The following is a 23553-nucleotide window of genomic DNA, read 5'->3' as shown; positions in this document are numbered from 1 at the left end:
TGTCAGTTTTTGCGCACATTGGACAAGGAAGGTGGGAAGCACCTGTCCTATTGAGTAATCTGCCCAGGAGGAGATTATATTTGGAATACGAGTATCCAGGAGGGATACGTGATTTGTTTTACAGGGTAGTTCCCCTGTTTGAGTTTAGTACAGCTAATTCACTAGTGGAATATTCGCGTGGTTTTTCTGATTATTTTCTCGTCCAACCCCTGTTAATTTGTTTTTCGGAAATATAATTCACTCGCGTAAAACTGCTTGTTGTGAAAGAAGTCATTATTCCCTAATGAAGTCTAGATATTCCGGTTATTTGAAAAATTGTTGAATCTCATTACACGGAGCTGATAATTCACAATAGTAATTGCGTACCATAATTTTTGCGTGACAGTTTTTGAACTTACCAAGATTGACTAATTGAATAAGAGATAATATAATCAGAGAGAAGTGTAGGCGGTAAAATGAGAGGGTACGAAATAAACAAAGAAGAAATAATATATGAAAAAAACAAGACGAACTCATCCCTCAGAGGCTGTGCCAAATGAGGGGGAGTGGCGGGATAGAGATAGGACAGATATGGAACAAATGAATTCAGAAAAGGAATTGAGAAGAAATAATGACAAATGGAATTTTGAAATAATGTCGGACAGAGATAAGATGAGCTCAAGACCGAGAAGGGCGAGTGAAACCCATAGGAAAAGTAGGAAAATAGAAAGAAAGGCAAAAATAGAGGCCTTTCAGAGAGAGCACCAAGAATATAAGGGAAAAATGCAGGCTGAGAAAGATGAAATTAGAAAGAATAGAAAACAGGACGAAAGGGCTAGAGTAGCCTATAAAGAAAAAGAAAATACGGATAGAGAATGAAAATATTCAGAAAATGAATTAAGAAGAAATAATGAAAGACAGAATCAAAGTAGTCCGAGTAGAAGGAGCAGTGTCAAATCGAGATCCAGCAAGGGCTCGCGAAAAAGTACTCAAATAGATATGACACAACGTATATTAAATTTGATGGAGAAAGAGATAGCCATAGAGAAAGAGAGGATAGCTAGAGAGCAGAGAGAAGAGAATATTAGGATAGCTTGAGAACTAAAGAAAGAGGCTGATAGAATAGCCAGAGAACGAAGAAAGGAGAATGATAAAATAGCTAGAGAGAAAGAAGAAAGAGATCACCAAGAATTTAAAAGAACCATGAAAGGCCTAAGAGAAGCCCGCTGGGGAATTCCAGAAAGTGAGATTTTATCAGAACTAGCTTCTAGGCTGTCAGATAGCCATAATAATTTGTCTAAGAATCAATCGCTAGAAAAAGAAAATTACCAGACATTAAACACTTTTACGGGAAAATATGCTACTTCGTTGACAAGGCGGGGAGGTGGACCGGCCCATAAAACAAATTGGGAGGCTGTGCCACCCTGTCGGAAAAATTAAATACTTGATACTCTGGTTCAAAATGTTGATAATCCACAAAAATGGGATGCGGAAACAAATAGACAAGATAATTTTGAAAATAAGACGCGCGAAATTGTTTTTTCTGAAAAACGTTCAGAAGACAGAAAATTTCAAAAAAATTTTAATGAATATGAGATGCTGACAAGTATAGGCCAAAATGAAACGGTGAGTATAACAGGGAGAAAGCAGACGAAATTTATTGTACATGCTTTCCCTTGGAATGTTCGATAGATTTTGGAAGAGTATGAAAAACCCAATTTCGGAATTCAGTTCCCATTTGATGACGAAATATTTGTTGCTGCGGTAAGAATAAAGAAGACTAAAAGAGAGAAGAAAGATATTAAGCGGAACTACAATAAAGAAAGGCAGTCGAAGATAGACACTGGAGTCCACTTCAGATTTCATGACGATTTATTTAATGCTACTATAAAAGAAAATAAAACTAAAAGAGAGAGAAAAGATATTAAACGGAGCTAAAATGAAGAAATGCAGTCAAAGATGGTGGACACTGGAGTCCAAATCAGATTTAACGATAATTTATTATTTTGCGCGAATGACAGAATTGAAAAAAGTAGAGACGAAAAGAGGAATGCAAAGAAGAGACAAAATTTGGAGATTCAGCCTGCAGTGGCAAAAACTAAAAAATTTTGGATGGGCATATGCCTTGAAAACATAGATAATAAGGGGGAAAAAGAGGTCAAAGACCCATGGGGAATAAAAGAAGACGGCTACAAAAGACAACTGAAGTGCACAATACAGAGTGAGAGATAATTGGGAAACATTAATGTCAAGTCGGATGGAAAAAACTGGGATAGGAAGCTAATATTTGTCTGATCAACTCAAAAGAGTGTTTGTTTCGTTATTAGTGAGAGGAGTTCCTGGGGAAAGATCCCCTCTGGGAAGTCACGAGAGATAGTCCTTTTCCTAAATGCACAACTGGTGGACAAGTTGTAATCCCTTTACCCAGATCTTGCCTTTCTGATCTGGAGGCCATTGGGGATACTCTCTCCCAGTCACTTCATACTTCGCCCAAACCGTTGTCCAGCAACCCTATTCATAGCTGTTATTATTAATGGGAGTCGACAAGTATTTCCGGGAAATTGTATTCAGTGAGAGATTTATCTAAGTTTCATCTCCACTAGGCAGTTGCCAGCTCACCAGTTCATTATAACAGGGGAGGGAAACCAGAAAAAAGATAATTCATGGTTCATTCAAAAGTTTACTACCTACTCATTACTTTTATCGTTTTCAAAGGCCTTTGTATTTTCGGCCTTGGATTATTTGAAATTATGCCAAGGGGCAATTTACTTTTTATCGAGATGTGGGGTTGTTTTCACAGATGGAAATTAAGAGGCAAATCCAGCCAATTTTTCACGATGGCTGGCATCATCGAAAGTGCCTGGAACTGATTCTCAGTTCCTCTTAAATGTAAATTCGTGAGAACAAAAAATTTCTTGTTTTTGATTGTGCTGTGCACAATGAATTTCTACGAATCTTGGGGACGTCAACTTTGAAAACCAAATGCGGATGTTAGACGATCTAGACAATGGTGGTCCTACAGTAGAGACGTGTCGAGGACGACCGATACAGAGCCAAGCGGAGGAAGCACAGGCATTGGTAGAAGAGAACATAAACAAGTTTAGTGATTTTAAGTTTGGTGTTATTTATTTTATGTCTGAGTTTCCAGCCAATCCATCGGGGATGCGGGCCATTTATCTTAGGAGGGAGGTGCTGGAACCCTTGGTCCCAGTTTGTTCAGATAAATGTTCCTCCCAGATTCATTTCTTTTGGCCCCTTAATTATTTTCCTTCCCCGAGTAATAGATATTATTTTTCCTTTTATTTTGTGACGCCATTTTGGGTCTTCTTAATTGTGCACGTGTTTAATAGACCACGAGGTAGGAAATTGCGCAGTTAGGGAGGTTGACCAGTAAATTAGTAAGTCCTAGGATTGGCTGGAAAGATTCATTTACCACCCTCGCAACCCCTGTCGCAGCACGCGGCTAGCGGGCTGGGAGAAAGAGTCCTTTCTGAAATCAGTTCTGTTATACAACGTGTAGTGAATACAGTAAGCTTTTTTTACTATGTACTCTTTTAACTTTTCAGCTTAGGTCGAGTCTAAGAGAGATAGTTAGAAATCTTATCGGTAAACTTTGGCTTTAAATGTGGCCATAGACCATCCGGTCACGTTGGTAAGTACGGAACCATTCGAGTAACCACGGAAATCCCACTAATTTGGGGCCGACGAGGGATCTCCCCCTCCAGTAAGTGGCATAGCAACTCTTTGCGCCATTTTTGCCTTTAAAAGTGGTGATCCCCGCACGTTAAACATCCAATAAGTGGTGCCAGCAGTACTCACAAGTCCAATAATATATATATATATATACTATATATATATATATATATATATATATATATATATATATATATATATATATATATATATATATATATATATATATATATATATATATATATATATATATATATATATATATATATATATATATATATATATATATATATATATATATATATATATATATATATATATATATATATATATATATATAGTATATGATATATATATATATATATATATATATATATATATATATATATATATATATATATATATATATATATATATATATATATATATATATATATATATATATATATATATATATATATATATATATATATAGTAGTAGTAGTAGTATATATATATATATATATATATATATATATATAGATGATGATGTGTATGTATATATATATATATATATATATGTTTATATTTATTTATTTATTTATATATATTTGTACATATTTTTTCACCAAATTGATAAAATAACTAATTTTACACTAGGTTCAACGAATGAATTGTTCATTCTGTCGGTTTAATTAGCCAGTTTTATATGTTTTGCTTATGGGGTTTATTCATTTTATTTTACCTATTGTTCACCATTCTTACGGGTTTATATTTTTTATAGCCTGTGATCAGAGTGGGAACTTTTCACTGGTCCCTGCAATAAAAGAAGGTGACAAAAATAAATAAAGAAGAGGAAGAAAACAAAACAAACAAATAAAACAAACAAACAGAAAACAAAACAAAGAAGCTCATGGGAAGCCAAAGTTCTCGCATACCATAATACTTAGAATGCTTTAAATCACTGTACAGTTTTACCGAATAAATAAAAGCAATTCATTATTGTGATAAACAGAATGAACAGAAGAAAGAAGAGGTAGGTAATCCAAAATCTGCTTTCTTCTATAAAACTCAGTCACATCAAAAAAAAAAAAAATTTGTGTATATATATGCAAGCAAAACGTAGGCTGACATAATTTAGCCTGAAGGGATAGGTATATCTGCCATTTTCACAAATTCCTTCGATTAATAAGTACTAAAACTTTATTGCGATTATTATTTTATTACGATGTTCAGTTGATTTTGAAAATATTGCCGTTTATTTCCAACAATAAAAAAACAATAAGTGTTCTCAAGAAAATTAATGTTGTTCCACAACTGTTGATAAACAAGTCTGTTGTTATGATTGCTGATCAACATTGTTGGTGACATCCTTATTCAGAGTGACATTAGTCATATTTACTTAATCAATCACTTTGTTCTGTAAAAAGATTATTCGTATATTAAAGTTTTATTAAATCACTTTTCTATAGCCTGAAGGGGGCTAGATCCTTATTTAAGGGTCGAAAGTGATTGGAAGGCAATCAGCCATCCTCCCGTGTCATTTTTTGCTATCCAAGCCCCCGTAACCCCTCCCCCCATAATATTGGATCAAAATTTGAGACTGCCATTTGTTTGGAGTTGCTGAAAAGTAAATATAACCCAGAGATGGCATGACCCCCTACAGCCCCTGGGGCAAGGGTATAGAAACTTACAATTCTTACGATTACAGTGGCTTATTTTCCAAATTACCTCAGATGCGCCCATTGGTTTTGGGCGCAACGCTATAAGTTTAAAAATATATTCCTAATCGCGTCCCAGCACACTCAAAATTTTGAAGACCAAGTTTGTCTGTTTTAACACACTTATTAAACCCAGTTTCAACATAATAAACAATGATTTTAGAGTTGTTTGAACCCCTTGTAAAACGACCTAGAATTGAAGCACCTAAGAACTTTCTTTCACCTCAGACAAACAAAAGATTGAAGTTAGGGAAGTGAATTTAATAAGAAGCCAAAATTTGGAGGGGGAGGGGTCAGTGGATATGTCTAGTCCAAAGCACATTTCAAAGGACATTTAACATTTTTGACTGTTTTCCGAGTTTGAAGGAAAGGGGTATGATTTCAACAGTTTTTGCCTTATTGGAGTCATAATTCAAGCTACTTTCAACTCAGTTTCCGTGCTTCATAACATTACTTTGATCTTCGAGTCCAATTCAAAATTCGAGTCTGTGTTAGGATAATTTCAGGGAAGGACACAAGACCTGAAATAAATGGAAATGAATAGACAAATTATGCGCAAGTTTAGAAAAAAAATCCTACTTATACGGAGAATCGAAGGGGGTAGAGCCCCCAATTACCCTTGCGCATGCCTAAATAAGATACTTTTTGAATGTACATAATAACTAAAATGGCCATTTCTGCGGTTGGAGCCTTTCAAGCAATGGGTAGAACCTCTTTATCTATCCCTATTTAAACCCGATTTTCACTTAACCTAAAAGATTAGATGGGAATCTCCCAAGTTGCACTGTTTTACTCCCTAATATCTGTTTCCTGATAATTCATTCGTACGGAAATCGTATTTCTTTTCATAAATATCCTGGTTTCAAATGCTATCCCTCTTTGTTATTCTGATGCCTTAAAAATAATTTTATTCGTTTATGCATGGGTTCAGTCTGCAGTTAGCGCAACTTTGTGACACCACGTTATTACTGGCCTGTGATGGTTGAATGCATAATATAACTTACTTACACTATATTTCAGAACAAATTGAGCAGCACTGGAGTTTTAAGAACTTACTTTCTGGTCAAAACTGGGCAGTCTTTTAAAAAGTGTTGGAAGACCCCTTATTATGAACCGAAGATAGATTTTGCCTCAATTTCTGCTTCCTTCGTCACAGGTTTTTTGTCAAGAGCCCGTCACAGTTACAGTTGATTAGTTACAGATGTCACAGCTAAATTCCAATATATGAAGCAGGAACTAGAATCAGCTCTTGGAGGTCACCATAAAAGAATTTTGTTTTCTTTAGTTTTCGGCTTTTTTTTTACAGCGGATGGTGGTCTTGAAGGCTTTTCGCCTCTAAGCAAATTTCAGCATTGAGAGGCAAATTACAAAAAAAAGCGGTGGAATTACAGGAATAGGCTCCTCACCTCTTGGGTACTTGTCTTCATGCTATTCAAAGGTTCAAGTCCTTAAAGGGCTTTATTTTAAATCATGGTTTTGTGCCTCGTGTATGATTATGTGGATAACCTGTAATTGTTAAGGCAGACTACGGTAATTCTTAGCCAATGCTGTTTTTCCTACTGCGCCAAAAAATTACGACTAACTGACAAAATTTGAGCGCCTTTGAGCTTGATTTTTTTTCCTGATAATTTTTTGATAAAAAAAAATTTATATTTTCTTTTAGTATTTGGAAAAAAATTAAATCAAGCTACCATAAAAAAAAAAAAATCAAAAAAAAAAAATCAACCGGAAGTAAGGAACAACATTAAAACTTAAAACGAACAGAAATTATTCTGTATATGAAGGGGAGGACCCCCCCGTTAAAAAATGAAAAGGGTCATGGCAGTGTTTGTTCCTCATTAAATTTAAATTAAAAACGGGCAAAGATTGATTTTTAAAAATCGACAACTATCGTATGTCAAATGCTATGACACACCAGCCAGCTACTACAGAGTTAAAAACCTGTACGGAGGCCTGTACTCGATCAGCTAATGGATCCTGTTAGCTTCGGAAAAATGAGCTTCTAGATATCACTTAAATGGGTCCACCAAAGCCAGCAAGTACTGTCCTGAAATTTTTGATAAAATGGTCATTTACATCTGTTGTCGGTATTAACTATTGACGATAGAACAAAGTATAATTCAAGTATTGTGATATTCTTTAACAGATTAGAATCAATCGTAAGGCAACTGAAATATAATCTTTTGTATTTTATAACTACATTGCAATTGTAATTACAACATCATTATTGTAATTCTTATTGAATTCATAATTAAAGAGGCTAACTACAGCATTATAAGGAATCCGTCATGATAATTCAACAAATCTGTGTGTTTCTCAGTTCGCTACTTTCATTTTTTTAAATTTTAGTTACTTAGGGCTAAAATAGCGACGAAGACCACACTGTCTTTCCATAACAAACAACAAAAACACGAGGAACAATAGGGAAATCTTTTTGCAAGACAGTGGAGATAATTTGAATGAATATTTTGGCCCTATGTCCAAGGGCCGTCCTCTGAAAGACAAAAAAAATATATAAAAGATAAAAGACTCACAACAACATGCGACCAATAAAACAAAAAATTAAAAAATTTTCAAAGCAGTCCTTGCATCCTTACTTCAGCGAAGTTCAACCAGGACTTATTATGAAAGATAAAAGACTCACAACAACATGCGACAAATAAAACAAAAAATTAAAAATTTTTCAAAGCAGTTCTAGCATCCTTACTTCAGCGAAGTTCAACCAGGACTCATTGTAAAAGATAAAAGACTCACAACAACATGCGACCAATAAAACAAAAATAAAAAAAAATTTCAAGTCCTGGTTAAACTTCGCTGAACCAAGGATGCAGGGACTGCTATGAAAAATTTTAATTAATTTGGTTTTATTTATCGCATGTTGTTGTGAGTCTTTTATATATTTGTGTCTTTCTGAGGACGGCCCTTAGACATGGGGCCAAAGTATTCATTAAAATTATATCCACTTTTTTAAATAAATATTTCCCTATTGTTCTTCGTGCTTTTGTTGTTTACTTAGGGCTGTGGTTCACTTTTTACTCGGTTGCCGTAATCGCTGAAACCATGATCACATCAATCCCCTGGCTCAAAGACGCTATTTCAACAAAACACGGGGGAAGAAAAATACTTCTAGTTTGACCGAAAATCGTCCCGTATAGCGTATAGCACTTTAGGAGACTTTCCTTTTTTTTCACGTCAACTCTGATGAGACATACCCTTTGAGGAAAAGTGTTGAAAACTTAACTTATGTTAGGTTCAGACGGATAGGATTTTACAAAATCCTTTGAGTATTTTATCAATGTTTTCAACTTCCATTTGTTTTTTCAAATGTCCTACAAGATTGCCAGGAAAACTTTTCAAGTTTTAAGAGCCTTTCATTTAGAAAAAAAAAGAAATTCGAAAAAAGTATAAGATCTCTTTAAAAAATTTCACCTTGAGAATAGAGACAAAGTCCTTAGAGGATTTTGTCAAAGTCTTAATGTCCCAACCCTGAACTTAGTATTACCTGTGGATCCCAGATTCGTGACATAGTATCCACAGGGGAATTACTTTGATCCATGATAGTAATTCGATGCTTCAGTGTGAAGGGCCATTCCAGAGCTTCGTCATATTCACCCTAAAAGAAAGAAAATACTGGTACAGACAATTCAACAAAAACAGGGAAGGAGAAGGTTATCTTTATAGATGTCATTAAAGGTTGAATAGATAATACCAGAGTTACTCGAATCACAGTCGGTAAAAAAAATCATCTAAGCATATCTATTAAAATTTACAAAAAGCGCAATATAGTGGGCTCATTAAACCAAAATAGTAAAACATGATGGCCCAGGAACCAGTTGGTAACAAAGTAAAAAAATTAAAATGGAGCATACTCTACTAGAAAAAAATTGAAACCAAATTTCCATTTTGCACAACTCAAATTCTTTATTTTTCAAATATTTTCAAACATTTCTTTCAATATTTCAAATATTTCCAAAAATTTTCAAACATTTGATTTTTCAAATATTTTCTCGTGTTTGAATTTAGATGTGTCAGCGTCGCAAATGACGCCTTTACAGATTGAGTCAGTAAAATTGTGTCAATATGAGGGCTTGGAAACCGGGAAGACACTAAGTAAAATAAAAAAGTTTAAACTGAAAAATAAAAAAGTTTTAACTCCGCCTGTAGACATACAGCCAGTCCCAAGCCTGGATAAAGGAGGAGGGTTGGCCGGTAGACCAGCAGCCTGCCCCCGGAAAAAAAAGCCTTGCTACAGAAACGTTCAGCGAGAGCCACATGATACCAAATATGCAACCTGATGACGACCATGGACCGCCCCCAGACCCCTTGATGACGACGCCAGACCGCCCCCGGACACGGTTCTTAAAAGCAAACTGTCAATTAAAACTTGGTTTCTGGAACGTAAGGACCATGGCTCAGCCCTCGAAGACAGAACAGGTCCTAGAAGAAATGGAAAGTTAGGGTTTAGACATTCTGGCTCTGTCGGAGGTCCGTTGGACTGGTGCAGGAAATCAGAACCTCAAAAAAGGTTGCATTATCCTGCAGAGTGGCACCGACAAAAAGAAAGAGGCAGGCCTTTCCATAATGCTGTCAAAATCGGCGTCTCGAGCCCACATGAAATTGACTCCTATAAATGAGAGGGTCATCGTAGCACGTTTCGCAGGTAGCCAGGCAAAACTAACAGTAGTCACATGCTATGCGCCAACTAATGATGCAGACGAAACCTCAAAAGACGACTTCTACAACACCCTGCAAACCGTTGTTAAAGACATCCCTCGTCACGATCTCGTCTGTTTTGTTGGTGACTTCAATGCCAAAGTCGTGAGCGACAAGTCATACTTTCCTGAGGTTCTTGGGAGCCAAGGCCTCGGTGATGTAGAAGAGAACGGGACACCGTTAGTTGATTTTGCGATAACGAACGACCTTATCATTGGAGGAGCCTGTTTTCAACAGTAAATCATACATAGGTTTTCATGGAATTCTTCAGATGGAAGAGTAAGTAACCAAATTGACAATATTTTGATCAACAAAATGGAAATTGAGCCTCCAAAATGTAAGAGCCTATAGAGGAGCCAACGTTGCTACAGACCATGCCTTGATGATTGCAAAGCTAGCTCTCAAGTTGAAAGCCACACAGAAAATCCAAACCAAAGAAAGTCCTGCCTACGATTCAGATGATCTCTCCAACACCAAAGTGCGACACGAGTTTACTAAGCAGCTAACAAACAGGTTTGAGAGCCTGGTCCTAGACCTAGACAACGCTGCTAGCGTGTAGACAACCTGGACGGCCCTAAAGGAAGCCTATAACGAGGTATCCAAAGAAACAATTGGGCATAAAAAGCGACCTAAAGAGGAGTGGCTATCTGATCAGACGTGAACCTTATTGAAGAACATCGAAAACTAAAACATGGTTTGTTAGATGGTGGGGACAATAGTGACAGGGTACTGAAAAATCAACTATACCAAGACCAAGACAAGCAAGTGAAAAAGAGTGCAAGAGGGGATAAACGGAATTTTTTAGAAAAAAAAGGCAGCTATGGCGGAAGAAGCAGCCAATCGTGGTGATTCTCGAGCCGTTTACAGAATAACTAATGAAATCATCGGGAAACGTCGTAACTTTAATGGACCAGTGAAAGACGTAAATGGTAAGACATTCACAGCCCCCAATGAAATCTCTGAAGTTTGGGCCTTGCACTTCGAGAAAGTTCTCAACAGACCCAGCCCTCCCCCCCCCCCGACACAGCGAATATTCCCACAACACCTTGCCTGGAACTTAAAGTCAATACCACAGAACCATCGACCAAGGAATTGAAACAAGCCACTCGCAAATTAAAAAATGGCAGAGCGCCAGGAAGCGATTGGAAATCAGCAGAAATGATTAAAACCTCGTTAGGTGCCTGCATAATTGTGGGGACTGTACTCTTTTCTTGCATTTGGAAATCAGAGAAAGTCCCCGAAGAATGGAGGAAAAGTACACTGATTAAACATTTTAAGAAAGGAGACGCATCAAAATGCGATAACTGGAGGGGCATTAGTCTCCTTTCAATCCCTGGGAAACTTTTCTCGCTGATAATCCCCCGCTGTATTCAAGCAGCCCTAGAAAAACACTTACGAGATGAACAACATGGCTTCCGTCCATCTCGCTCCTGCTCCGACCTTATATTTGTCATGCGCATGATGATCGAGAAATGCAACGAATTGAAGCAAAAGTTGTACCTTGTCTTTGTGGATTTCAAAAAACCCTTCGACCGAATACATCGAGAGTCGCTTTGTAAAATCCCCCGTTATTACGGCATCCCTGAGAAACTTGTATCCTTGATCATTGCTCTGTATGAAAATACCGAAAGTTGCGTTCGGACCAATGAAGGAAGTACGAGGTATTTCCATATTATGTCTGGTGTCAAACAGGGATGTGTCCTCTCTCCCCTCCTTTTTGTTCTTGTAATTGATTATATGCTCCGAGATTGCACGGGGTTTGGTATTCAACTCTGCGAAAATTAACAACTAGCAGATCTCGATCTCGCCGACGACATAACCCTTATGGAGGCAAACAAGAAAAGGCTCCAGGACCTTCTCGATGTTATCCTAGAGAAGGCGAGCCTTTTAGGATCGAAGATCAACTCGGGCAAGACAAAAAGCATGACAACAAGCGACTCGCCATTGGACATGGGGTGCGGGGATACCGCAGTAGAGCTGGTTGTGGAGTTTAAACACCTTGGAAATACATTTGAACAAACGGGATCTAGCGAAAAAGAGGTGCAGTCGAGGATTGGTCAAGCCAGTGGAGCTTTTACTTGACTAAAGCCAGTTTGGCGATGGGAAAAGTACTCCACCAATCTGAAACTAAGGCTTTTCAACAGTAACGTCCTCTCGGCCCTCTTGTATAGTTTCAAATGCTAGAAACATAACCAACAACAGGAAAAGAGCATTCTTGCATTCGAGAACAACTGTCTTCGAAGAATACTAAACATCGACTGGAGAGCACATGTAACAAACCAGTCAGTACGAGCTATGTCATGCCAGTCCGTGGTAACAGATGTCATCCGCCTACAAAGATAGCGGTAATTTGGGTATGTTATTTATATGACGGAGGATGGACTTCCTAGAACCGTACGAGAATGGCAGCTGCAGGAATTTCGCGGAAAAGAAAGACCAAACAATACACTTTGTCAGACATACCAGCGGGAAATCAAACACATCAATGCGACGGTCCAGCCCCAAGAGGAAGATATCTGGGCAGCAGCACATATGAAGGATGATTGGCGGCTCTTTCTGGATGCCCTGGATGACTCTGGTGGCATAAGAGGAACTAAGGTCTAAGGAAAGGTACTCTACAAGAGAAAAGAATGGGAACTGAATTACAATTTTGCACTGCTCAAATTCTTTACAGTGAATCCTATGTCATTCTTCAAATATTTCCTCGTTTGTGAAGTCAGATGCCTCAATGTCGCAAATGCGATTTGCAAATTGATTAGCAAACCTGTATCAGAAATCGTTTCAGCGTTTACGGTGATTTTATCTCAGTTTTAAATATGTAAGACATTCAATAAATATATGAGCCAGCCAATAAGACATACTTCTCCTCCTTTCCCCCAGCGCTTAAGTGAGTGTTAGATTGCCATATTAGATTGCATTGTGTAAATTCATAATATTTACACATTTTTGTTCCTCGTCGAAGTATTATTTCCACGTGCATGTGACAATTCCTTCCGTATTTCTAAGCCCATCGTATTCAATAGATTTTTTCATTAGCTTTAACAGTAGCAATCCCACTTCTGACATATATTTTCACAAATTAACTCCATCAAACTCAGCATACCAGAGAACCGCAATGCAGAAGTTTGATTCCATGTCTAAAAAAAATGCGAAATTTTGGATTTTTTCAGACAACATTGATCATAGATGTGTCTTTATTTGTTTGTTTATTTGTCGTTGTTGTTTTTTTTTTTTTTTTTTTTTTATAAATGATTACATCGAACCATTGGTCTTAGATAACTAGGATAAGGTTCATTTGAACGGGATATTAAAAGTTCTTGTGCGTTTTTAATAGACAAAAGGAAAGTACCACAGCAAAGTGGCACTTGATGCCATTTTGTGGAACGAAACAACTATTTTGCCCTAAAACGGAGAAAGGTTAATGTGCTGATTGAAAGTTCAGAGAAAGCCAATTGATGTAAAATTATTGAAAAGTCATGCACTGAGCTTTCCAATTTCAGAGACAGTTCCGCCGCGGGGTGGTGTATTCATTCCTTAAGATGTACGTAGTCAATACAAAGTAAACGGTTACTCTGGAGATTAATTGTTTTGAAGCTTTATTTAAGTAAGTTCATTATTTGAGACTTGATCTAATTATGTATAGTGATGTATACTTGTACATCAGGAAATAGGGAGGAGAGCCGGTGAATCTTTGTGTAAGGGGGAGGGCGTTGTGCATGAAGCCTCAAAAATCCCATTTTTGCGCTAAAAATTTGTAATTCCGTAAGTCTTCAGATAAATATAGACGGAGCCTTTAGATGGGTATGGGTGGATAGGCTCAGAAATTTATCTCAAATCTCCATACATTCCTGGAAATATTTTTGGACCAATCCTGTAATATAGGCGCTGCATGGTGATAGCTCCCCTCTCATTAAAAAAAAATGTGCAACATAAAAGATTATGTTCACATGCTTACCGGCACGAAGCTGTCACCTATTGTGCTTAAGTATCGAAAATATGTTGATATTTGATGGGTTGTGTTGCATTTTTTTTTGTATGTTTTTGGTAGTTTGTGAGTAAAATTTAGCACCTTTGATTTTAGTCTGGCTTATTTTGCTAGCTCTGTCAACAGTCCAATGCAACGCCAAAGAGTGTTCGCAAATCGATTGTACACTCAAATTAGCCGTTTGTTTCCTATACTTACCAATCATACCTTCACAAAATTTCTTGAGCCTGGTTTGAGGGGCAGCATTGGATTTAGTGGACCCTTAAAGTTTACAATGCCTACGGGTAAAGCGGCTTTCACCATGTGTACGTTATTTTCTATTATTAATGGTTAGATTACATGACGTTAAAGATAACCTTTCACCCTAACATTAGCCTAACGTAAAAATGTGCAAAATTATCAACATTATTGTCTAAATCTTCACAATCATAATACGCAAGCAATTCAAAAATGAACAGGATATTGTGATTCAAGTTCTGATCAAGTATGAAAGGCTTTTTAGGAAAGGTTTGGTAATTTATTTTAGAATTTATTCATTGCTCATCCAGATGTTCCATTTTGTTGCTGCTACATTGACTTTACCTTAACATAGCGTAGGTTTACGTAGCGTAAAATTCTAATCAGAGTTCGAGTTTACTTAGCGCTGCTTACATACGTTACGGACAAAATTTGCTCCGTAAGATTATATAAAGTAACGTATAGTCTTAAGCTATGCTAATGTGAAAGGTTTCTATAGTGTCATGTGAAAGAACATAAGGGCATCAGATGCATATAGCGGCAGAACCAAAGGCATCAATGCTGAACTTAATATGTTTTCGTAACTCCATTAAAAGATAAAAGATAAAGATCCTCCAAAGCCATTGCTGGCGCATAGGGCGTCAAACTGACGTTTCAACTGCTGGGTCTTTTTTTTTTACAGGGACGAGCAGTAAACCTGTCACCCAGCCTTGCTGCATCAGGGATCGATTTCTGGGCCATGTATTGCCAAGGAGATCCTCAATCCAGTGTTCTACGACTGCGTAACTTGACCAAACAAAAAAAGTTTATCGAATGCAGGTTTGCGCAGAAAATAATTGACAAATATTTGGTATAAAAAAAACTTCGGTTTTTTTTTCGTTAACTGACAGAATTAATAAATTGTATGTAGCCAACAGTTAAATAGCATGAGCCATTAAAAGTAATGAAAGACGACACAGACAGCATAACATTGCAAAATTTATTGGGCAATATAACATTTAGCTAATCAGAAGTCAAAGCGCAAAAGTAACGTATATGGCAAATGCACCTATTGACTTGCTACATCATCAAATTAAAAAGGATTAAGGTAAATTAATGGCACCTTTGCATGAAACGGGACGTCACTTTTGTAGCGGGACATTCTGGATCTGTAAAACAAAATGTTTTATGCTGAGAGGTTTCCACAGCTTTGCTGAAAGGTTTTACGCTAAAAGGTTTCTGAAAACAGAACGTCTTTATGCTGAAAGGTTTCCACAGCGTCGTGTAAAAGAACTATAAGACAATTAGATTCACAACAATATAAAGGTGGCACTGAAGGCACAAATGCAGTTTGTGAGGCGCTGGTTATGAATTGCTTGCCTGAAAGAAACTCTCTCACAACCAAACCTTAAAAAAAATTACTACTACTATTAACAGATCACCGCAGCATCAGGCCCCCTGAGGCCAACACAGCTACGCACGCTTTTCATCCACCCCAATAGGATTAAAGCCTCCCTTTTTACATCTGTCCACGAAGTTCCTATGTACTTTAAATCTTTTTTTATGACTGCTTCCTATCTCAGATGAGGGGGACCTGTTTTCCGTCTAGTTCTAGACGATTGGACTAAAATAATCATCTTCGGCAATCTGTCCTCCTTCATCTGCACAACTTCCCCTAGTCACCTCAACCTTTCTTTCATTATAGCCCTAGAGAGCGGTAATGAACCACATTTTTCGTATAGCCTATTGTTTGAAATACGGTCAGTCAGCCGGGTACCCAGAACAATCCTTAAGCAATTTCTCTGGAAAACATCTAGCAAATCTTCATCTGCTTTTCAGAGCATGCATGCTTCAGAGCCATATTTGACCACTGTCATCACTGTAAATATTCCAATCTTGGTTTTCAGACTTATCTTCCTATTCTTCCAGACTTTTTTTTTACAGTGAAAAAACACCCTGAGCCTTGGCTATTCTATTTTTAACATCTTCACTGCTCCCACCATCTTTACTAATAATACTACCAAGGTAAGTGAAGCTGCCCACCTGATCAAGTATGTATATGAAAAAATTTTCAAATTGAGAGCAATCAAGCAAGGTCCTTTTATGCAGTCTGTTTTATATATATGATTAAAAGGTTGCACGCAGAACTCAACACATGTGAGCTTCCGTACTGCAATCCGTACTGCATCCGGCGTACGAAAATGCAACCACCGAAATTCTAAATCGGCCAAAGTCAACCCACTAAAACTTGACCCGTAGCACAATCCCACTCATCCGAAACTCAGCACACGAAAAATTCAACCTTACCAATTCGACCAACAAAAAATTCAGCCAGCGTAAAATTTAATTCTTAAACCCTTGAAGGGAGGTGAACATTTAGGCCTGGTTCCTTCCTAAAATCAAAAAATTTTAACAATTTCCCCAGTAGTTCTGCCCATATTTATTATGAGTTTTTCTCTCTTTCGTTTTTTAAATCCCCACCCGCCCTAAAAAAAAGCTTCTACGTAGACGTCTGATTCAGTACAGAAAAATTGAACTTAGCCAAACTCGACCCAAAGAAACCAGAACGCAAAACAAAACTACGACCTGCCACCTTCATTTGCATTTTTGCTACTTTTTGAATAAATAAAAATATATAGAGAACTCGTGAATAAGATTGTCCCTAAGCCCAGTTACTCCTCTTGCTGGTTATGGCCATGGCCAAGAAACTCTGTGATATCACTGTTTCCCATATCACCTGGGATTTTAGCCATCGTTATAAAGGCATTTTTGAAGGAGTTAAATGTTGACGGAGGGGATAATGATGTCAGCGAAGGCATGACAAATGCTTAAAACGATAACACTGACGTAGAAGATGCAAAATCATATGATCAATCGATGATCAATATTCTTGATATTAGTGGTGATGATCGGTAACGTTGACGATGATGATGATTCCAACAACAGTGGAGACAAAAATGTTGGTGGTTATGGTGAAGCTTGATCTTGATAAACTCACTGAGTAACATCACGGCCTTCTCCATCCAAAAGAAATAAAACTATATGTCCATGAAAGTAAAACTTAGTAGTTGACCCCGACTAATTTTGAATCTTACTTGTGCATGGGGGGGGGTTTTCTCTCCTAAGCCCCGCCTGAAAAATTTATAAGTTTAGGCTTAACAAAACATCCTCCTCATTTCAACCAGTCCTCGCTAGAAATTTCTAGAAGTGAAGCATTGGAATGGCAAATGCCCACATCTACATAGATATCAAGAAAGCGGGTTAAAACACGAAAGAACGAAATTTAGACTGAAGGCTTTAAGGTTCTTTAGGGGAATTGATACTCTTTAGGTGATTTTTTAGGGAGGGGGTAGCTTCCTCATACCTACCTTTGTGTGGTTACGAATCAACATTGGTCAGAGGCAAGTGTGTCGTTTATTTTTTGTATATTTCGAGTCTCGAGATACTGAATTCTGGGTTAACTTTTTCTGCTACGATTCTTTGATTTATATTATCTTTGTGGATGTGTGGTTCAATTCCTATTCCAAATGGGTCAATTTTCCTGGGGTATTTTGTTGTTAATAAATTATTCCGGTTTAAATTATTTTCAGTCGGTTAAAATTTGCCGGGTTGAGTATAACTGGGTTGAATTTTAATTGGACCAAGTTTTGCCTCATATATTACCAAGCTTGTGAGACGAGTTAATCCAATATTAAGCTTATAACCAAGAGGTTTTACGCTTTCAGTATATATTGTATATAAATTTCTGCGAAAGGGGTTCTTGCCCTTTCGCAAAAGAGTTTCATCTGCAAATATAGAATGAAAATGTCTAATGCCTCGGTTAATCCATTGGGGTAAATTTTACGACATGTAACCACTGAGGCAAGCAATTACACACAAGGGCTCTTTATTTTAAGGCCACAATTTCTCAAATATAACATTTCTTAGAATAATATCTATAATTTCCTAGAATTTTATTTCGTCATCTTCTTTTTCGTGAAATTTGAAAAATCTGACGCACAAAACGTTGCGGTCGCCTTCAAAATTAAACCCTGTGTACTTGCTTGCATAAACGTATATCTCTCAAATATTCTTTAAATACCCTAAGAACTCAACGACTTTTGGCGAGCGAAAACTCACTGTATGATATTTAAGCCAAGTTTACCGTGCTAGATTTTTGAGACCAGCACCCATTGTGGACCGATTGGATCTCACGCACGAGAATTATTTCTAGAGCATGATCGATTTCCCTCAGCAATTTACTAAAAATTATTACTGAACTCGATTCTTAAAAAAAAAAATATCTTCTGACAATCTTTTAAATGAGCATTATAGAACGTAAAACAACCTATTTATAAGCAGGATACACACAACTGCAAAAACCAAAATTCAGAAGATTAGCTTTAAAAATTACTCGTATCTAATTCTAAACACAATAGACAGAATGTATAGTATCGACAAAGGCTATACTCTCCATTAAAAACAAGTGACATAGATTTAAAACCACACAAGATTTAAAACTCACTCCGCCTTCTCGCACGCGCGATTCCGATGTACACATCATGAGAAGCCTATGGAAAAACCAGTTTTTTTTTGTCCGACCACTAGCAACTAAACTAAGGTTCTGACGTATATTCCCAGGGTCAGTACGTGCGGTATCAAATGTGTGTCATGTATGGAAAAAGAAGACGCTACAGTCTACAGTGAATTTTAAAGATCTGTACATGTTAATATGTGTTTCATTTCATTTATGCATATATTTCGCTTGTCACTCATTTGACTTGCTACGGTACATACAACTTTAGGAGTGTCCCACGTTCTTTGGGGTCGCTTTAGGATGCGTATCAATTTAGAAGTGACCCATATTCTTGTAGGCCGTTTTCAGATATGGTTCATTCACGCAGCAATTTAGGATATGGCCTGCATTCTTTCAAAATACCAGCAGCTTACTCGTTTTAGGAGAAATTTATTTGGGTGTTATAGCCTTGAATTCTTGGGGATTTTACATACAATTACAAAAAGTACAATCGTTTAGATCTATAAAAATGGTAGTAAAGAGGTTTACTGAAGAATATACATTTTAATCTGTCTTCTTTAGGGGGGGGGGGATAAACCATTTGTTACTGTTTTATTTATTGTACGTTTTCCATTTATTAGCATTATGTGGTATGGCCTTTTTTGCACTCGTAATAATATTTTATTATAACTATTTCTATTACTATAATCATTATTATATTATTTTTAAATTATTATTAATATTATTATTATTATTATCATTATTATGATACACTATATCTAAAAACGTTAATTTATATTATAAAAGATCCGAATGAATTGTATCGTTTCGTGTTTTTCCTTTAGTCCTGGTTGAACTTCCTTGAAGTGATAGTAGTAGGACTGTTGTGATTTTAATTCTAAAAGTGTAATTCTAAAGGTATCTTGTTGTAAGTATTTTTTCTTATTCATCTGTGCTTTTCTGTTGACGGCTTGACGACTCTTAGATAAAGAGCCGAAATATTCGTTTAGAAAAACTTTTCACTGTTCTGGAATAATTCCTCATTGTTTTACCTTTCGTCACTTAGTTTGTAAACACAGTAATGACGAAATGAATTGAAAGAATGTATATTTTAATATGTATTATTTTTTCGGAGGGTGGGGAGGGGGTCAGGATAAACGACTTGTTGTTATTTTATTTATTGTGTCTTTTAGAGATTATTATTATTATTATTATTATCATTATTATTATTATTATTGTTACTATTATTTTTATTATTATTATTATTGTTATTATTGTTATTATGATTATTATTATTATTATTATTATTATTATTTTCGCTAAACATCGTAGGATAAATAGGAAAACTTTCATGGAAACGAAAGTTCAGATCCATCACCATGCAAAAGGCTCGATGACGGAAAGCTGTCTTCCTCCTGTTAACCCAGTTTGTTTAAAAAAAAACGATTTGTTTGAATCAACTGAACTTTTTTGAAAGGATGAAATAATAGACAAAGTGATTTAAATGTTTGTTTTCTTTTTGTCATGAGCATTTATCTTCTTCATCTTTTATTGCAAGGCTTGTGTAATTAAAGAAAACATCGGAAATCCCGTCTGTATTATCCAGACACGTATTTTTCCAGTTTCCGATGTTCTTTTTTTGTGGAAATTTTGTAAGGAGATCATTTTCTAAAACAGAGTCGAAAGTTTAAACATATAGGCTACTTTCTTTTGCAGTTTATATTTATCTTTCTACTATAATTTTTTTTGGAATTGAAGTTTAAACATATACAGGGAGAGAGAGGGGGGAACGGCGAGAAGGAGAGATAGAAAGAAAAACATATAGAGAAAAGAAGTTCGAGGGAGAGTGTTTGAGACAGTAAGATTGACAAAAAAAAGAAGTATCTTTTTATGTATATCAATATCCATATGATGAGGAATCAAGTACCCGATAGATCACAAGTTCTTTGCTGAGTTTGATCTTTTTCAAGACATTCTTCATAGCACTGGATCCTTAAAACCTTAAATCCAGATATCCCACCAGTAAGCTTCCTTTTTCCATGTTTTTTTTTCTAGGGTTCTGTCTGCTGAATACCATTTGAAGGAATCAGCAAACAGATGTCGGAGACAGAGCCACCCGTCAGAAGACTGTTCCATGTGAAAGTGAAACTTCTGATCAGAACAGTGGAGAATAGTGAGGATGTTGAATGTAAGCGTGGGCAACAACTATTTAGGATCGACTGCTTAGAGGTTTTAAGAGGTTTTAGAGGTTAGAGGTTTTGTACTAAACCTGAATGTAATAGAGGTTTTATACTGAATAGAGGTTTTAATACCAAAATAGAGGTTTAATATTAAGAGGTAAAATTCATTCTTAGACCACACTGGTTATACATGACAAATGAGACTCAGAGAGGAAAGAAACTAACAAAATGAAAAATAAAATCAAAAAGGGTGAAAAAACGAGGATTTTGTCAGCCAGTGGCGAACCATGAAAAAGACAAAATATAAGCAAATATTTCGACAAGGACCTCCGCCAAGTTGTCCTCAGTGCTAAACAAAAAAGAAGACAAAGAAGAAAAAAACGAAAATCTAACCTTTCGAAGTTTACCTTACAAAGACAGAACAGACACTGAATAAAAACCAGGCTGGAATCAATGAAAAAGAATTTAACAAAATGATTGGGCAATAATCTTTTGCCTTGCAATAGTTTTAGCTGGTCTACATTTTCTGTTTTCATTACATATGCAAATAGGTTCTTTTAAGTTATCCAGGGTGAAAATATTGATTGAATCCTTCAAAATTAAACTGTCGTAAATTGGGCTTAATGAAATATCTCCAGTATCTCTATTTATTGCTAAATTTTGGTTCATATATTTTGTTTTATCTCAATTACCTCTTTAAAAGTTTGTGGTACGCCATTTACAGTTGGTATTAAGGTTGCATCGTCAAAAAGAACTAGATGGGTCGACTTTATAAAAATATACGAAGCCAATACTGAATAAAATTTGACATTTTTATTTTTTAATCCGAGGGACTCATCTATTGAAGTTATGTGCTCACGCAAACGTTCACATAGTTTTTGATGGTTCCTACCAATGTAGAACTGCTCACATGAATATAGAATTATGAAGACACCATAACCTAGGACAAGGTCAGTTTTATCCTTTCCTGAGTTGAAAAGGTGTTCAACTTTTTGTTCGGTTTTGAAAGAAACAGAGAGATTATGTTTTTTTTTTTTTGAGTTTATCGCCAAGTTTCAGGATGTATGGTAAAGCGATGAAAGTTTATTTTCTCAATTGCCGGGGTAACTGAATCAAGGGGGACAAGCTCCTTATTTTGTTCTTTTATCTTTTTTAATCGTCTATCTATGATATTTTCAATAAGTTTGATTGGGTAACCATTGCAGAAAACAATATCCTTGACTTATTTTAATTCAGAATTTATATGATTACGGGGACAAATTTTAAAATTCTGTCGACTAAAGAGATTATTACCCCTCTTTTCACAGAAGGAGGATGGTGGGAAGAAAAATGTAGATATCGATCATTATGAGTCGGCTTTCTATATATAGAAAATTCAAGGCTAGGAGTAGTTTTTATAATCAAAACATCCAAGAAAGGCAGCTTACCTGAATCTTCGAGTTCCATTGTGAGCTGAAGATTCAAATCAAAAGAGTTCAAATGTGCCAAAAAATCTCTTAGAGAGTCTTGTCCATATTCCCAAACAAAAAGGATATCATCAACGAAACGAAACCAGATAGAGTGTTTTCAGTGGAAACTATTCAAAGCAGACTGTTTTATGAAATCTATGTAAAAATTTGCCAAATAAGGATTTAGCCATCATTTTTAAGCCTCTTTTAGGCACACAGAAATCCTATATAAAAAACATCATAGATCTTGTTGAGAAGTTAAAAAATCAAAGTACAACAGAAAATACTATTTTATCTAGTTTCAATGAAGTTTCTATGTACACTTCATGTGATGTTCATAAATGTGAGCAAGCATTACAAAGAAATTTAGAGGAAAATTCGGCTCGGTCGGATTACAAAACTTTGGAAATTGATACCATAATGACCCTTGTCCGTCATTGCAACAAGTTCTCCTCGTATTTTAAATTCCGAAACAAATTTTTCCTTCAAATAATGGGCTTATCCATGGGCACTGTCTTGTCTCCTTATTTGGCAAATTTTTACATAGATTTCATAGAACAGTCTGCTTTGAATAGTTTCCATTTAAAACACTCTATCTGGTTTCGTTTCGTTGATGATATCCTTTTTGTGTGGGAACATGGACAAGACTCTCTAAGAGAATTTTTGGCACATTAGAACTTTTTTTACCCGAATCTCAAATTCAAAATGCAACTCGAAGATTCAGGTCAGCTGCCTTTCTTGGATGTTTTTATTATCAAAAATATTTCTAGCCTTGAGATTTCTATACACAGGAAGCCGACTCATAATGATCGATATCTACATTTCTCTTCCCATCACCCTCCTTCTGTGAAAAGAAGGGTAATAATCTCTTTAGTCGACAGAGTTTTAAAAAATTTTTCCCGTAATCATATAAATTCTGAATTAAATTATGTCAAGGATATATTCTTTTCTGCAATGGTTACCCAATTAAACTTATTGAAAATATCATATATAGACGGTTAAAAAAGATAAAAGAACAAAATAGGGAGCTTGTCCCCCTTGATTCAGTTACCCCAACAATTGAGAAAAAAACTTTCATCGCTTTACCATACATCCCGAAACTTGGCGATAAACTTGGAAAAAAAAAACACAATATCTCTGTTTC

General features: G+C 36.1%; 2 protein-coding genes across 2 annotated transcripts in view; one reads left to right on the top strand and one right to left on the bottom strand.

Annotated features, from left to right (window-relative positions):
- LOC148953822 (uncharacterized) overlaps positions 1-23553 on the bottom strand; it is a 129438-nt gene that overhangs the window by 2410 nt on the left and 103475 nt on the right. The window contains exon 6 of the mRNA XM_089086832.1: positions 8875-8985. Coding sequence (XP_088942958.1) covers positions 8875-8985 — 111 coding nt within the window. The remainder of the gene's footprint in view (positions 1-8874; positions 8986-23553) is intronic.
- The window catches only part of LOC148953823 (uncharacterized), a 140058-nt gene that overhangs the window by 16460 nt on the left and 100045 nt on the right, over positions 1-23553 (top strand). Inside the window, exon 2 of the mRNA XM_089086834.1 lies at positions 20837-21029. Within this exon, the coding sequence (XP_088942960.1) occupies positions 20879-21029 (151 nt within the window). The 5' untranslated portion in view covers positions 20837-20878. The remainder of the gene's footprint in view (positions 1-20836; positions 21030-23553) is intronic.

The sequence above is a fragment of the Artemia sp. Qi Xiang Cuo genome, chromosome 3, assembly GCF_049724085.1.
Source record: "Artemia sp. Qi Xiang Cuo chromosome 3, ASM4972408v1, whole genome shotgun sequence".
Taxonomy (NCBI): Eukaryota; Metazoa; Arthropoda; class Branchiopoda; order Anostraca; family Artemiidae; genus Artemia; species Artemia sp. Qi Xiang Cuo.
This window is presented reverse-complemented; position numbering and strand designations above follow the sequence as displayed.